This window comes from Andrographis paniculata, unplaced genomic scaffold, assembly GCF_009805555.1.
Source record: "Andrographis paniculata isolate CXL003 unplaced genomic scaffold, ASM980555v1 Contig45END, whole genome shotgun sequence".
Lineage (NCBI taxonomy): Eukaryota > Viridiplantae > Streptophyta > Magnoliopsida > Lamiales > Acanthaceae > Andrographis > Andrographis paniculata.
The window spans coordinates 3,193,990-3,211,152 of record NW_026137579.1 but is presented as its reverse complement, the minus strand read 5'-3'; the positions used below and the strand labels follow the sequence as shown (position 1 = coordinate 3,211,152).

The 17,163-nt window shown below is 40.0% G+C and overlaps 3 protein-coding genes and 1 long non-coding RNA gene across 5 annotated transcripts; 2 read left to right on the top strand and 2 right to left on the bottom strand.

Moving 5' to 3' along the window:
* The first annotated feature begins 8 nt into the window (after positions 1–8).
* LOC127251807 (uncharacterized) lies at positions 9–3,003 on the top strand. Its single transcript, XR_007838969.1, has 3 exons — positions 9–1,818; positions 2,064–2,136; positions 2,937–3,003. It is a non-coding gene; the product is annotated as an uncharacterized LOC127251807 (long non-coding RNA).
* LOC127251806 (uncharacterized) lies at positions 2,951–6,711 on the bottom strand. The gene is made up of 8 exons (XM_051275681.1): positions 6,551–6,711; positions 5,351–5,519; positions 5,144–5,196; positions 4,972–5,059; positions 4,130–4,866; positions 3,534–4,010; positions 3,389–3,445; positions 2,951–3,321 (listed from the first exon to the last, which is right to left on the bottom strand). Exons 2-8 carry the CDS (start codon positions 5,514–5,516, stop codon positions 3,121–3,123), a joined length of 1,779 nt encoding a protein of 592 aa, XP_051131638.1. The 5' UTR covers positions 5,517–5,519; positions 6,551–6,711; the 3' UTR covers positions 2,951–3,120.
* A 484-nt stretch (positions 6,712–7,195) lies between these two features.
* LOC127252268 (putative white-brown complex homolog protein 30) lies at positions 7,196–14,173 on the bottom strand. The gene is made up of 15 exons (XM_051276389.1): positions 13,966–14,173; positions 13,047–13,799; positions 12,861–12,937; positions 12,266–12,538; positions 11,796–11,859; positions 11,556–11,702; positions 11,445–11,479; positions 10,715–10,788; positions 9,776–10,632; positions 9,354–9,650; positions 8,570–9,037; positions 8,333–8,481; positions 7,946–8,235; positions 7,708–7,841; positions 7,196–7,592 (listed from the first exon to the last, which is right to left on the bottom strand). The coding sequence occupies exons 2-15, from the start codon at positions 13,298–13,300 to the stop codon at positions 7,436–7,438; spliced, it is 3,276 nt and encodes a 1,091-aa protein (XP_051132346.1). The 5' UTR covers positions 13,301–13,799; positions 13,966–14,173; the 3' UTR covers positions 7,196–7,435.
* A 100-nt stretch (positions 14,174–14,273) lies between these two features.
* Positions 14,274–16,959, top strand: LOC127252269 (serine/threonine-protein kinase PCRK1-like). Of its 2 annotated transcripts, XR_007839049.1 has the most exons (6): positions 14,274–14,499; positions 14,928–15,312; positions 15,406–15,666; positions 15,768–15,890; positions 16,014–16,740; positions 16,840–16,959. XR_007839049.1 is itself a non-coding variant. In XM_051276390.1 (5 exons), the coding sequence occupies exons 2-5, from the start codon at positions 14,938–14,940 to the stop codon at positions 16,524–16,526; spliced, it is 1,272 nt and encodes a 423-aa protein (XP_051132347.1). In that variant the 5' UTR covers positions 14,274–14,499; positions 14,928–14,937; the 3' UTR covers positions 16,527–16,959. The 2 variants fall into 2 exon arrangements, 1 of the variants encoding a protein (XP_051132347.1); XM_051276390.1 differs by having other exon boundaries at positions 16,014–16,959.
* Positions 16,960–17,163: the final 204 nt, after the last annotated feature.

Genomic DNA, 17,163 nt, shown 5'->3' with positions numbered 1-17,163 from the left:
TGGGGCAGTATTGACGTAATTTTGCCTACATTGCTATCCTAAATTATATTTTTTACTGCTTCACTGTAAATTATCTTGTTTACAAAGGTAAATTATTACTGCTGCATTCATACTAGTAGTATTTTCCCTGCCTGGGTTATTGAGCATGAATTTCCAGTAAACAAAAATAGATGCCTTAAAGTGATTGTGCTATAATATGAGCAAGTGAGGTCTTCGAATACTATGGTTTCTGCAATCTGAATTTGATTGGCTTCTTCTTTGTTGCTTTTGAACTTTCACTATGTTTTAAAGAGATCCTAGACAATGTTCAACTAAGTTCAATAAATTTAAAGAGTCGGGAAGATTTGAAACATTGTCTGGCCTCTAGCTGTAGCTTCTTCAATTGCTTGATGGCCTTTTAACTGAAGCTTTAACTTGACAATCGAAAGGCCAAACAAAGAAATGTTACTGAATTGAAAGAATCAAGGGGTGGTTATTACTAGTTAAATGGGTTATAGTTCACGTGTTTACATACCACACTGGCTGAAGCACTCGCTGAAGAAAATTGCTTAATGATTAAAGCTGCTATTCAGGCACCGCAGAAGAATGAATATACATATTGCGCTTGAACATGTTATACGATATGTTAAGGAGTTAAATGACAATGAATGAGATATGCTGCAGAGTCAATGCTTGCTGCAAAACTGTCATAAGAAGGTGCACAGTCGTCGATCCTGTGGAGATTTAGCGCACTGAATAACACTGAGGAAGATACTCTCGTCGCAGGGAATACAAAGCCTTGGGTCAGCAGCAAAATCATAAACTTCCTGAGCTTGATCCAAGAGTGCCTGGAAAAGTGGATGCTTCAGTAAGGTAACTTTAATCACAAACCTCTTGTGGTATTCTCCCACATACACCACCATATGACCCTTGGGCACATCGCTCGGGACACTAATCTTCTCTTGGTGCATCAAAGTCCATTCAGACCATTTGCAGCACCCTTCGCAGGCTGCACAAGGTATGACTCTTTGACTCATTCTTCCCCACTTTTTCATGCATGCTTTGAGAATCTTTCCTGTCCTAAAATTCATCTATGTGTTTAGAACTTTGCACTATAGGACTGATGGGATTGCCGTGGTGTACTTATTTTTGGGGATTGGTGTTGGTTGAATGTCAGGAATAGGAAAGGCTTATATAAAGAGTTGGAAAGAGCCAAGGGTTTTAGAACATTAAATGGTTTGACAAATATGGGTGTAGCTAAGAGGTAAGTTTAGTGTGACAGTGATTTGTTTTTTAAAAAAAGTGCAGATTGATCAGATGTACCTTTCTCTCCCTTATTTAGTATTGCATCTCTATACGAAATTGTACGAACATGCATTGCATGATTGAGATTAACATTTCTGCTATAAAAAAAGAGGATATATCAATCAGCAGCACAGAATCTTCTCTCTCTGTGATCTCTCGAAGTTAGACCCACCAGTAGAGTGAAAGAATAGATAAGATACGAAATAGGGATGGGATAGATAAGCTTCTTGGGCAAAGTGCAATATCCTCTTATAACCCTCTTCATAGATATTATAAAAAATCAACCTTCTCTCTTTGTATCTCTCTCTCTCTCTCTACATTATGGAAGGAGATGGAGATACAGATGCAGATGCGTTCATTTTTACATCCTGTTAATTTGACCAATAGACAACTGTAAGGGTTGGTGGTGGTTCTTGAATCAGGGTTAAGAGAATTCAATTCATGAAGATGCACTTGAGTTGAAGGTTCCAAATCAGTCAACTACTTCATGACAGCTTTCCTAATTTGCTGACTAATGATGTTTAGATTGCCATGGTATAAAAATATTGTCAGTTAGTGATTTATTTTTAGGATAAGGAGATTATCAAATTACGGGATCATATGTTCATGAATCATAAGTACAGGAAGCAAGTACTGACCGTACTGGTTGTATTCTTTATGTGGGCACATAACTCTATCCCTGACCTGACTCAGGAAATTATATCACATAATTTTTGCAAATCTTGTCTCTCTGTTTTCTGAATTCTGACCTGATAAGCCACCATACTTTGTTGCCTCAGCCTCAAAACCAGAAACCAGAAGCACATCACTTCGCTGTCTTCAAGAACTGAGAAAGAAATGTAATGCAGTAAGGTAAACCAGGTTTGACATGGTCATTATTTCTACATATTTTCATGCATTATAACAATAACCGATGCTTAGGAGTGAAAATTAACAGAAAAAGGGTAATGGGTCTACATCTACTTCTTTGGTGTATAGAAGCACTTGTGTTTTCACACTAATCACAAAACCAGTGTATGGTTGAAAATGGATTCAGAGTCTCATTAAAGTCCATGGTTTCGAAAAGCTGCAAGTACATGAGCTGTGAAAATAAATGAACACAGAGTGCCATTTCCCTGGGTTTCCATGGCAAAAGTAGTGTGTGTATGTATGTATGTATATATGGATATTTTGGGGAAGAATTCGACAGACAAGTAAATAGTGGGGGTTGTCTTAATTAAGGAAGCTTATAAATGGGGGCACATGATGAGTGGGTCCAAATGAGGGCTCACACGGGGGGGTAGGAGACATGCATGCATGTTGGTGACACCTCAAAACACTCTTATCATCTCTGCAACATTTGCCCACACGGTCGTACTCCCATTACCCCCCATGACTACTGCATGCATGCATACATATACATACATACATCCAATCAATTAAATTACTTATGTGTTTTGTAAAATATCTATGGATGATTATTTGATTTGATTGGACTGGTGAATCTATTCTGGGTGTGTCATGTGTGTTTCTGAATACCCATTAGCTGGCATCTCAATACTTCAATGCATTGTTCTTACCTTTTTACCTCTTACTTTTCCACACGAGTGACAATAATTTCTGAATCCCAATTCACATTAGGTTCTTTACTTCTAGCCCTAACTTTGAAACAGGATCGCATAGTATATACCCATAATTGGGATTGAACTTGTTATAGCAGTGAAGTAGCTGAAGATGGATAACGGTCTGTGTTCACAAAAACCAGACATGTTCAGTTACTGTAAGCATACTAGGGACTTAAACGTCAGTTCTGAGATATGATGATGTATAACATTCTTAGGCACTCTTTTAAGAGAATTAATTGCTGTTTATGCTCCGCAGGATCCTTCTGTAATCACTGAGAGTTATATCAGCACTTCTATCAGGAGAATCACAGAGAAGGCCTGCAATCTTGGGCTTCCGATCTTTCGGATAGGGATGCATAGTAGCCAATTCACAAACGCTCCGCAGGATGCACTTCGGCAGAGGTCGCCATGCCAGGTTCCGTTTCTTCTCTCCCTGCAACAGCCATTGGATTATTCCAACCTACCTCAAATAAAGATGCAAGATTTAGCAAAGGACAAACCTGTTGATTGCCCTGGCCCTGAATACCACTTGCTTTCAAAAGGTTTCGCCATTTGTCCTGTGCAAAGCATAAGCAGCCAATAATGAGAGATTCCGAGCATATATGATGTTTATACAAAGTATAAAAGAAAAGAAAGCACATTCACCTTGAGGTCAACTGCAGTCCGGTGAGTGGACGAAGAAAAGAAGAGCTTCTTGATACGGCTCCATCTACCAACGCCGTATTTGGAGACACCATCTATAAGTTTTCTAACTTCTGCAATAGTCCATAGTCTGTGATGCTTCCTTCGACTGCTGACTTCCTCGTGGCTCTCAGCTGCGATGTAATAATCTCTCTTCATTTGCCTTAGTGCAGTGAGACAATCATCCCCTTTTCTTGGGCTTTCTACAAGCATTTCATCCCATTTCTTCTGACTTAGGGGCCGAGGATTGTAATCTCGTTTCCTTAAATGAGATGCACCGCCATAATTGACCCTTTTCTTCATACATGGTGCCTTTAAGTTGTCGTCTGTTTTCTTTAAGTGACCACTTCGGGTACAGTCATCTCTTTCCTTATCATCATCTGGAGTGGTAAGGTCATCTCTCGACTTACTCGTCAGATTTCTTCTGTCTGAACCATGCAGCTGTTCAAGAAACATCGAATTCAACTTCAAATTATTGGAATAAAATACATACGGACATGAAAGTTACCAAACATTAGTTAATTGTACCAAAACCATATGATCTTTGCTCTAAGATTTACCATTTGGTCAGATCGACTGTTTGGACATTCTTTCTGCGATATGGAAGCAAACGGCACTTGAATAGCTTTGACAGATGGCTCTTCAGCCGGCAATCTGCTTGCTCTACATACCATATAACTTTTCTTGTTATCATTAACAATGCGTAAGGACTTATCCTTGAGTGCCGACGAAGAAGCCTCCCGCCTTTTCTTACATTGCCTTGAGAAAGCTTCCGCCACTTCATCAATGTATCTCTGCGTGGGCTTCCGCGACCTCTTTTGCTTAGGGAAGGCATCGACGGAGCTAGCTTGATCCGACAGTGTTACAACTCTGTCCTGCATAAAAATGCCTTGTTCTTTCACCACAACTTCACTGGTTTTCTCGTTCTTTGGATTCGACATAACTTCAATGGATGGAGAATGGCTGGAATCGTTCTCGTCAGACAACTGAAAAGAGCAGCTTGAAATGTCATTGAACTTGCCGAGATCTGGTAAAGCGGTGGGCAATTCTAGAGGCTTCTTCTTGGCCAATGTTTCTGGCTCATGGTGACAATCAGAAATTTCGCCGTAATCAGAACTATCAATATTAAGATGGTCTCTTCGGCATTTTGAAAGTTCCATTATTCTAAAGGGATCTACTTTCCAAGAAGCATCGATGCCAGCTGTAGATGGCAAGATAGTTCCATCTGAAACAGACGTCTGCAAGCCTCCGCTTAAACCATAATCAAGATTTGTAATACTCTCGGCGAATTCAACACCTGCATCATATCCAAGACAGTAACATCTTTTTATAGAATCAGTGTTTGGTGATGGAGACGAAGTCGCGTAAGCTTTTATTACTGTAAAAGGAGAAGAATTCAGACCTAAAAGATAATCTTCTCCCATGCTACAGAAATCATTTTGCATCCTAAAATATCCCACTTCAACTTCATTCTGCATCGAAACAAGCACCTACACAACCATGTAGAGACGATGAGAAAAGCATAATTCGCCGCAAATTTGACCATTAAAGAAGAATAACCATCAAAGACATACATCTCTATTCAGAATATCTTGATTTTCAAGAGCAATGCCGGCAGTTGACACACCTGCATACAATATGGAGTTCGTCGGAAATGGAAGAAAGAAAATTATACCGTCCCTTAGATTATTCATACATATATAACTGAATTAAATGCTAAATCTTAAAAGTAAATTATTTAGAATTGGATAGGTTCTTGATCGATTGAACTTTGGCCATACCAAAATTGTGGGAAGTCTCCTCCTGGTTCATGGAATTCTCTGGTATCTTCTCATGAAATGATATTACACTATCCACCGAGACATGACCGTCTTGCGGTTCTACAAGCAATCGCTCAACATCAATTGCACCATCTTCAAATCCACTTGTTGGTGGCCCATTCTCCATGACCTGATAAATGTTGTCGAAAACGAATCGCAAGTATTACCACTGCTTAATTTAACCTTAAAAACAGATATTCTATTCGAGGAATAGCATTTAAAGCATGAACAGATAACAAACATAACGACCCAAAAGAAAAGGACAGATCATTGAAACTAATTCTTTCAGATTGATATCATCACCGAGACTCCTAATTGGTCCATATTCAACAGATAAAAAGTTAAATCCATAAAGATCAAAGTGAAGTTCATAGTTAGCATAGATTTGCAATTAATTGCATTCAACAATTGCCATATTACATCTAATGTCGCAACACGACAAAAGTGCGAATGCATCTACGAGTAAACCAACAAGAACAAGGCATGTAAGCATAAAAGGTATACATCACAACTGACATTGTTCATCCATTCAACTTTCTACACATTAGTCAAGACAAAACAGACATTCCTTTACAGTTAAGCATTCTAATTAAAGTCACAGAATTTTTCCCACAAAATCAATCAGCTAAGTAACCCAAGGCTAACTGTATCCAAAGAACAACCAAGTGACTCCGCTAAAACTTACAACATACGATCCTCTTCACTCTTGCAACCTCAAAAGAGCCATGGAAGCAACTGACAAGGTCACCAAACCATTTCACTACCTACTGACCCTGAACTCGTGCCTACTTACTTCCAAGGCTCAAATGTTTGTGGGAATTCCATAAGAGAAAGCAGATTCTTTTTACGATTTTACCATGGCCATGAGTTCACTCAGAAATTGATTGAACACAAAATTACACCCCCTTATGCTACAAATTGTACAATTATTTGAGCAAGATAATCCGAAATGGCAATGCTATCATGCATAAACACCTTCAAATTTACTCAGTATGAACAACCCTAAAACAGAAACGAATACACAAATCTCGAAGATCCAGGAGTAGCGCAGAGAGTACGTGAAACAACAGAGACATGAACTTTAACAAGACAAGATCACAACAAATCCACAAAGTAAAAAAGCACAAAGAACAGGAGCATAAACAGAAGCAAGCGGCTAACCTCGAAGCTCCAGCTTCCAGCGATGTCTCCGTGCGCGCGCGCGCAAGGGGGAGAGAGAGAGAGAAACAGAGGGGAGAATAAGCAGAAAAGGATGGGCCGTGGAAGAAAGGTAAAGTCGGTACAGCAGCGCACAATTTATTCGGCGGAATCGAAAGCGATATTACAAAGCTGTAATGGAATATGTGGTCTGGCGTCCGCCGTGCCGTTGTGCAGTCACAGTGTGACAATCAAGAATGAATTTTTATTTTATTTTTGTTGAAAAAAAGAGATTCGTGTGACGTCCGTACTACTGCAGTCTCCGTCTCCCCCTTCGTCCTCGTTGACCCTTGTCTTTCGCTTTTTTTTTTTTTTCTTCACACAAGTTCCACATTCTTTAAGATTATTAATTATTACACCATTATCATCTGAAAAATTGTTTGAAGCAAGAAACACTTTTTAGATTGCGAGTTAAGTCCATCCAGATTCCTTATCAGATCAAAAGGGTTTCCTCATTCTTTCCATTGTCAAAACCAACAGATACAAAGAAAAAAAAGAAAAAAATCTCTTGAAACAAATGGTGGGTAGATTGATTGCTGTTGCTGACAATGACAGAGCTTGGAACTTGAGAATAACACATGTTATAATAATTGTAATAACAAACTACAAAAAAAAAAAAAGATCTGATGATGGATGAGTGCCAACAGCCAAGAATATCTGTACCAGAGCATTTAATGTGTGCCCGCCTACCCACCCCCAAAAAGTGATGCCAACTAGCTAGCTAAGCTAAGCTAAGCTAAGCTACCTATACAACAATCGTGGGTGTGTAGTAGTGTGGTAGTGCCCATTAGCTAATCTACTCTACTTTCTGTGCAAAAAAACAGCCACACAAAAACACCCAAAAAAGAATCATTTCTTTCCAAACAGAATCAAACAAACGAAAGCTAGAATCCTGCACAGTATGCCACTGACTATGAGTGAGACTAGACACAGAGTCCAGTTATGAACATTGTACCCTAAATCATTCAGCTCTGCACACCGAGTTATCAGCCAAACTCCCGAGAATCTGCGGAAACAAGAAAATGGGTTGGATTCAACTCTAGTGCCTGGATGTTATAGAGCTCTACATTGCATTCTTTTTTTTAAAAAAAAATAATATTTTTATGTTTCTGCTGACTGACCTTTGAGCATTTGCTGTGAGAAATGCTTGCAAGGCCCAGGTGGGGTAGCAGTAGATGCTTACAGCTCTTATAACCTCATCGTCTCTGCCTTGATTCGATACCAAAGTCATCACTACAGGAAGCAGCACACACCACTGCCCAAGATCAGCAACCAAAATGTGTTTTTGTCAGCCAAAAATTCAAAAAAACCACCCCTGAATTCTTCTTGGAATTGAAATGTACTAATGGAGTTTTTTACCAGTTGGGCTTGAGAAGGCTGGAGGAAGATGGCGAGTACATAGGCTATCCCAGTTACACAATACACCAGGCAGAGCAGAACGGCATAGTTCTCCATGAACGTCGATCGTGGAATGTTGAAAGAATAGAACATAGAAAGAAACACCACAGGCTTCACCAAAGTGCTGAAGTTATCAACTGTATCCTTGGACAGGAAATACGCCAGGCTGCTCATCCCACTGTCCCTTTCTCGTCGGTAGTGTAGCTTGTCCAGCGAAAATGATCGTAAAGCAGATATTTTACACAGGAGTGCTGCCAATGTGAAACTAGAATGATAAGCATTGGGGATATAAATTGTGGTAAAGTCCCCAAGTTCTAGCACCATTTTTATGAATGGAAGTCTACTTACAAACGGCAATCACGGCATACATATAGCCATAGTAGCCGAATGTGTCGCCTGGTGTTTTTGAAAGAGTTCCCAAGCATGCTCCAGCAAGTAGAAGGATCATGAAATCAGCTGCTTGTAGTTTAGCTTCTCGTAGCCGTTGTTTCGCACTTCTGCAGAGTCAAACCAAGGAAGGCTTAGTATCTCATATCGGGATTCAAATCAGACTCCGTAAGCGATAAAAGGGGTCAGATTAACTACCTTCCAAGGAAATATCTGAACTGTCGAAGCCAACCAGGCGTTTGACGGTTAGATAAGTCATTGGTTTTAAGAAACGTAAGCTGTGAAAGGTCATTGTTATCCTGGTTGTCTTGCTCTTGCTCCTGCTCTCTCTCGCTGACAGATGGTCCTAGAGTTGGATGACTACTAGCACTTCCACCTTTAGAGACAGCTGCAATTTCATCACAAAAATGAAGCATATCTGGAGGGACAGGGTAGCCATTGTGAAGCATCCATCGGACAGGAAGCTGCTCAGCCGTCACACCATTAGTTGGTTTGAATATACCCTCGAGTATATCAATGAAATGATCCGGAGGATTGACACGTTCAGGTACATTAATTCCGAAGGATGAAAAATACTCTTCTACTTTCTTAACTGGTCCATGGTACACAGTAAGTCCACCTTTGGCTAAAAGTATCAAGTCATCGAACGTCTTGTACAAAGCATAGCTGAAGCAGGAAAAAAGCATTAAATCATGGCATTTAAAACAAGAACATAAAGTGGGAGGTTTTGTCTAATGCACATGATTGATTATTCGGGAACTTATATGTCAAACACTTCTCTAAGGTAACATCCAGAGAGTCTGAACTGGGGTTTTGGACAAATTAAATAATCACTATCAACAATCTCTAATTCAGGTAAAAAGAACTATACAACAATGCCATGGTTATTGAGGGTAAGGCTACTTATCGGAGGCATGAATGCATTATCATTATTCTACTTTTTGTCATTGCAATCGAAAACAAGGAGAGCTGTGGATCGTACCTTGGCTGGTGAACAACCATGCATACATTTACACCTTCGAGAGCTTCACGTCTAAGAGCTTTAATGAGTAAGTTGGATGATGAACTATCTAAGCCAGAGGTTGGTTCATCCAAGATTAGTAATGAAGGTTCCATGACCATTTCCAGCCCCACATTAACTCTTTTTCTCTGGCCTCCAGAAATGCCTCGCTTTTCTACTGTCCCAACGAGAGAATCTCTCACTGCCTGTAGTCCAAGAGCATCAATAACTCTTTCAACGACAAGAACCTTATCAGCCTTGGGCATGTCTGAAGAAAGCCTACAACAGTGTTGAAATCCAAAGTGAGTATGCAGAAACCACCATAATTTTAGAGAACTACTGATAACTTGTCATGTGTGCAAAAGTGCATTAATTTATAGAGAAAAAAATAAATTGCCAGCAACCTGCATCGAGCACTGAATCGAAGGTTCTCTTCCACTGTCAAGTTTCCATGAACAATATCATCTTGTGGTACAAAACCTACAATTTTATTGTAACACTGAATGGGGTCAGGCTTGTCATTTATGAGAATTGAGCCTCTTATGATACAACCCCTTATCTTCCCTGCCACTGCAGAAAGAAATGTTGTTTTCCCTGCACCTGATGGACCCATGACAGCCGATATTCGACCAGGAAACAATTTCCCAGTCACACGCCTCATCAAATGTTTGTTTTTGTGTCTCAGAGTTATAGTAAGATCTTTAAAAGCAAGCTCAATCGGTGGCCGAGTCTTCTTTTCTGTGTCAGTGGCCAATTGAATGACTCCTGAGAAGGTCAAGTCCTGTTTCTGCTCCCAAGCTTTCTCTTTCTCGAGCTGACCATATGCATACTTAAATATTTGACTTTTAGTGTGCAGCTGTTTGGACTGGGGCATTTGCTTCTTAAGATTTTTGTCTCCAATTTGCATGTCGAAACCCTTGTGACCATCAGCATTATTTTCTAGATTTTGTAACATCTTAGTCAAGTTACCTGCGTCCTTCTTTGGTTTCGATACACCAACTATTGGTGCACTTGCTGGAGCCTTTGGTTGATGTAGTCCATCAGTAGATTTACGTGAAACACTACTTGATAACGGCTGTTGCAAGCCTGAAGCACCCTTTTTCGCAGCATCTTTTACCATTCTCCACCTCTGTCTTGCCTGTGCAGTTTCTCGGGCACTCCTTGCTGCTCTTTCTCTGGACTTGGCCAGCCTTTCGTAGCGAGTTGTGAGGACTTGATCAGAGCAATTGTAGAACACTATCAATACCAAGCTCAATGCACCCTGCATAACCACAAGTCAGAAAGGTTTTTCATTTCTTCAATTTACACATATTTGGAAGATCTTGCAAGACAACTCCACCTACAATGATCAGAAATCCATATGCATGCAGGTTCTGTGTATCTGTATTTGGATTGCAGGTGCTCAACTTGAAGCAAACTGCAAGCACGAGCAACATTTTAGAGTAACAGGTGAAACCCTACATATAATAGCCACAAAAACAAATCTGAAACTTCAAAGATCAGTATTCCTCAATGAGGTTCCAAGAAGGGTTTATTGTCAGAGTCACAAACAAAAAAAAACATTCAAAGATCAGCATTTCCCAATGAGATGCCAAGAAGAGTTTCGAAGTTCTGACATTGTCAGAGGCATATTATCGATCTTTAAAAATTAAAAGATAACAGAACTTTATATTAATTATTCCAACTACTTCCATAAAATCATAGCAATTCTCTCTGGAGGAAACAGGGCAGGCATTCAGCAGTTCACTTCTAGCACCACCATACCACACCAAACAACCTTCTAATTTTGAGAAAAAATAAAATAAAATGCATTCCCCTCTTTGAAATTTTGACATGTAAAAAAATCTCATGCAAAGCTTCAAAAGTGTTAGTATATGGAAAAACAGCATTACGAAGCTCTTGACAACTAATAGTGTAATTTCTAATGACAGCCCTTAAAGTAACTTTTCTTCAATAGCCGAGGCCTTTGCCCAGTTTCTGCTCTGAGCTTGGGACATAATAACCTTTTAGCATTCAACAACAGTTCACACATGACATTATTTGCAAATCAACTTGATGATTAGGATTGTATACCTCTTTGCTCAGTAGATCCCTGTAGGCAGTAATGTCTGCATTCACCAAAAAATTGAAGATTAGCGTAGGGATAGTAAACTTGAGTTAATGCATTACAAATAATATCCATACCCTTTGGTGCATTGAACCTTTTTGGTGGTGGTAGGGCAATAAGACCCTGCTGTACAAAATATTTCGTCACTAGAAGTGACACCTGCCCATTTATCTGCTGCACCGCAAGAGTGAGTTGTTTTACCAGGAGGCAATTGATATGTATAACTGTAAATTTGTTTAACCGACCAAAGATCAGACAACCATAGAGTAGCTGTACAATAATATAAAACATATGTTCACATTGCAAAATAAACTTACGGTTCGCATATCCCAGTTGTTTCATTGAGGGTTGCTCGTGGACAATAAGAACCCAAAGGACAAGCTTCAATAATACAACATAAATATGAGTCACTTGCAAGACTGTTAATAATATCAATGCATCAATGGCCGGTTACAAACTGTGAACTTGGCCACCAATTAAAAAAAAACACTTACTGAATGGAACTTTAGAAAGTAGAAATTTTTTTGGAGCACTGCACAATATATCCATATTACTAATACATGAATTGTTATCTAACCACAATGTCTCACAGCTATTCAATATACATATAAGTTAAAGAGTAATAGGATGGATTTTATTTAATAACACAGAGAAGTTACCCCAATATTAATTCATACAGCCTTTTAAGATGTTCACTTAAATGTAGATTCAATTAACATGCTGCCATTCTGATGCCAAAGTCAGATAGTCGGGCCAATTCCAATAGTCAAGAAATGAAGAGACTTACGAATCATGCAGGTGAGACCTTGAGGGCAGAAAAAACCTGCACAGCAAGGTTGACTATCCTCCACCCTTATAGGAAAATCTTGGGAATTTTTTAGGTCAACCTGTCCATTTTGAGGAACACTACAAGACCAACCAGGCTCGCATCCGGGAACCCATGATGTTAAATTACAGTTTATGTTTGGTTTTAGGTGATGAGCATCACCAGACTTTTTGTCCATAAAACCAGTAAAATAGAACTTCATCTCAGCTGCTGTACAGATCCTCTTCGTTACATCTGTTGGATTGAGCAAAACGACGATTCAATTACTACATACAGACTAAGAAGAGCAAGCAAAAAGCTTAACATTACAATGTCTCTAGGTTATAATAACAGCAATGATCACAACAGATTAATCCGTGCTTTATTGGATTACAAAGTGAAGAAAATATAGATAAAATGGCTTGAAACTTCCACAAATTAACAGGCAAAGTGGTTTAAGAGAATGTGATGAATGTACCTACAACAACAAAATGAACCCCTCATTTTTATGGTTAATTTAGCAGCACAACTCTCATCTGATATATAGATACATTGTGGATCGAATAAGCTGTAGTACCTTTCATCTCTTTGACACACTCACTAAGAAAATCCAAATTGTTGGAGAATTTGAATGCCCCATTTATATCAGCATCCCTGAGACATGAGTAAGGCTTAGAAAACTCAGTTAAGAAATAGGAAAAATCTGCAGCAGACAAAAGGTTTGAATCAACTTAGAACAGGGCAAGGGCATTAATAAACTAACACATTCTGAGTGCAATATCCCAAGCTCTCGGTAATTTCCTTGTTGAATATCCTGGTGAGGTTCGAAAATTGATTGTAGATGAGAGACGTAACGAGTGGCAGGACATTAGGGTTACCGGTCTTGGAATATTCATCTTCATCCACACACAAAACTGGTCGTGATGAACCTAAAACAAGAGCCCAAACCAACAGCGCCAAGAATCCAACTTGGGGGGAGTTGGCCCTAATCCTGCTCATCTCAATCACGCAAATCATTATTAAACAGGCACATAAGGAGAAACATCCAATAATCACACAAAATCCCTCATCGTGAATGTATCCCCAAAAAATGGTGCTCTCGTTTGAACGCAGACAAGCTCGTTCAAACCTTCCTCAAAACTAAAACCTTTCCAGCATCCGTTCCGATAATCGATGGATAGCCAAATGGGCAACCGTTTTCTTGAATAATCTCGGACAGAATTGACAATGGAGAGAATCTGATACCACCGCCAGGAGGGGGGCTCAAAAGCCAAATAGAAAAAGCATCTTTTGTCTATCTTCTTTGAGGGAATATGTGACAATTGATGTGCAGGGCATGGAAGATGGAGCTCCATAGTTTTAGGAGGGAGAATTGGCGGGGAGAGATTGTTGGTGCTATTTTTGGGTGTATCGCTACTTCATCAAGTACTACGCCCGCAGATGGTCTGGATAACTCCCGGCAGATCCGGGACTCAGAAATTTAGTGTAATTTTCCGACACACATTCAAAGAAATATCTGTCATAACATTCAAAATGCCATCATTACTTGTGGGCTAATTAAAGCAATTTAGCTCTAATAATATCATTTTGAATATATGCTACATTATCTATCAAGAAAAAGACCATGGAAATATAAAGCCATTAAAAAATATGCAAAGAGATAATCTAGTTGAATGCGCCACCATGTCCATGTTCAACTCAAGCCTTCTATCTTTGACCAAAGAGGTGCCAAGCCAAGATTTTCCCGGGCCAAAAACGACGACTTTTTCTTCCAGTAATTCTGCAACCACATTTTCAGCTTTTGTCCTCTTCGTTCTGGCCGCCTTCACACCTTGACTTGGATCGGGTTTTAGGGTGTCTTAATACGGGAATATTACAATGCCCTTAAATCACACTCGTACGTGTGTACAGTAAGTAGCCTTTTGCGTGTACTGTATGGTATTGTTGGGCAAGTAAAAGCTTCGATAATTCGACCAAGTAGTCGCGGTCGTGGCTATAAATCTTTTTTTTTTTTTTTCTTTTTCTTTTTATTGCAGAAGGAAGACTTTAATGATGTGTTGTTGGTTTGTGGAAGACTTTGCTTTCCAAGTCACTCCAATTCCTGTTCTTCTGCTCTCTCTGGATTGCCCTCAAAAGCTTTCAACGGATTCAAGATTCATGTTTTGCGGGTGATTCTCAAACCGTAGAGGCATCCCAGCTCACGATTCCAAGCTAGGGTACGGTTGAAAAGTGAAATCTTGTCGAAAGATGTGTGCTCTTTGGTTTCATCACTGAAATTTCAATTTTGAACTTTCAATAAAGCCGTAAAGGATTTGAAAGCTCAAGAAGAAACAATTTTATGGCTAAATTAGAGAGCTTTAAACTTCTCATCTCTCTAGTTTTTGCCGATTTGGTATACTAGGTTATTTGTTGCTGCCCTTTTCCCCTTTCCTTTTTTTTTTTTTCCTTTTTGTTGAAGCATGAGGCACAGTTGGTAATAACTCAGCAGATACTACTGTACAGATGCTTTGTTGGTTGTGTTCTTGTGATCATGCAAGCACTTTATTGGCTGGACTTTGTTGGATTTAACTAACGAAAATCATATGCTCTGAAGCTTTATATTAAGGTATCTCTGTTTTTTAGATCCAGTTTCCTTTCCCTGCAGTTTTCTGGCCATGAAGTGTTTCCAATTCCACATTGGAGAGAAAAGGGAAGAACCCAAGACGCCAAGGCCAAATTCAGTGCTGTCCTCTTTTACTGAGCAAGATCCAACGAAGCAGTCTGGATCAGATTTCAATTCCCAGGATGCTTCGGATACAAGCAATGAGTCCAGAGGTTGTGGCCAATTCCCAAATCTGTCGGAGAGACCAAGTAATCTCAAGGTTTTTACATTTCAAGAGCTGAAACAAGGGACCAGAAATTTCAGCCGCACGGCCAAGCTCGGGGAAGGAGGATTCGGATGTGTTTATAAGGGTGTTATGAAGAGTATCGATGATCCAACGAAGAAGATTGATGTTGCTGTAAAACAACTTGGCAGAAGAGGCCTGCAGGTAACCTATGATTCGACATCTTCTTTTGTCAATGGTTGGATAAAATCATCCATGTATGAAAGGCCAATTAATATCCCAGTCTTCACATGACAGGGTCACAAAGAATGGGTGACAGAAGTTAATGTTCTTGGCATTGTTGAGCATCCAACTCTCGTGAAGTTAATCGGTTACTGTGCTGAGGATGATGAAAGAGGAATCCAACGCCTTCTGATATATGAGTACATGCCGAATGGAAGCGTCGAGGATCATTTGTCAGTTAGGTCGCTCACACCCCTCTCCTGGCCTGCGAGGCTTCGGATTGCCCTGGATGCAGCTCGCGGCCTGACGTACCTGCACGAAGAAATGGATTTTCAGGTGCCCTTTTATTACTAATGTTGGTTGGTTTTACTTGTGGCTCTGCATCTTGCATCTTGCATCTTGCATATGGCTAATTGTTTTTTCATTCTATATTTCAGATCATCTTCAGAGATTTCAAATCTTCGAATATTCTCCTGGATGACCAGTGGAATGCAAAATTATCAGACTTTGGTTTGGCTCGACTGGGACCTTCAGAAGGACTAACACATGTTTCGACTGCGGTATGCTTGATCTGTTGTCTCCATTACAGTTTGTCTGATCCAGTACCTTATTAGAAACACCTTATGAGAAAGATTTCTTGAAATCAAATTTGTAAATTGGAAATATGTATTTCTACTTATCAGATTGTAGGAACCATGGGATATGCGGCTCCCGAATACATTCAAACAGGCCGTCTCACTTCAAAGAGCGACGTTTGGAGTTATGGGGTTTTTCTTTACGAACTCATTACTGGTAGGCGCCCTTTGGATCGAAACCGTCCCAGGAGTGAGCAGAAGCTTTTAGAATGGGTAAAGCCATACCTATCAGATGCCAAGAAGTTTCAGCTGATACTGGATCCTAGGCTTGAAGGAAAGCAAACCCTTAAATCAGCTCACAAGCTCTCAATTGTTGCAAATCGATGCTTGTCCAGACTTCCAAAGTCACGGCCAAAGATGAGCGAGGTTCAGGAAATGGTCAGGCAAATTGTCGTTGCGTCAACAGGTGCAGCCATTCCTCAAGCACCGTTGAGCCGCAAAGAACAGAATGAAACTTCTGATGATGAACCTAAAGGTAAAAGAAGGATCACTGATATGAAAATCGGGGATGGTGGCTGGCTAGTCCGCATGTGGTCGTCCAAGCTTGTGAAAACTTGCTGATCCGAGATGGAGGCACCGATTCTATTGGGTACACAGGGAAGAACTTTGGCTACAATCTTTAAAATACATATAACTGGGTACTAACAGAAATGAAATGCTTCGATATTCTTTAGGCTTTTTTCGTAACTCTCTCCAATTCCAGGGCTCTCCAGGAACCAGCACAGAGTGCCGACTCAACCGTTATCATCTTCCTCACAGAAGCATCATAAAATCTGTATGTATAGGATTCAACAATAGGTTTGAAAGCTGGTTTAGATTACTTTTGCTGTGCTATCTATGAACATGTTGCTTGTATGTGTTCATGTTACTGTAGGTTTGGTAGAGTTGAGAAAGAATGTGTGTGATTCTCCTAATGATTGATGTCAAAATAATCAGGGATTGTTGCGACTAAACGAGAACATTTCGATGTGAATATTTGTAGTTCTTGTGTTCATGGGAGTCTGTATTTGCCCTGTACTAGACTGGGTTCAGACAGGACAATGTGGGTAACCATTTTTGGGTGGGGGCACGACTGGCTGTCTGGCCTCAATAGAACTGGTCCTAGTCCAACCCCCCACTACCACCTACCTACCACCCCCATTGCCCTTGGTTGGTTGGTCCACCTCTTGACTAGGGAGAAGAGTTTTTAAGTCTAGTG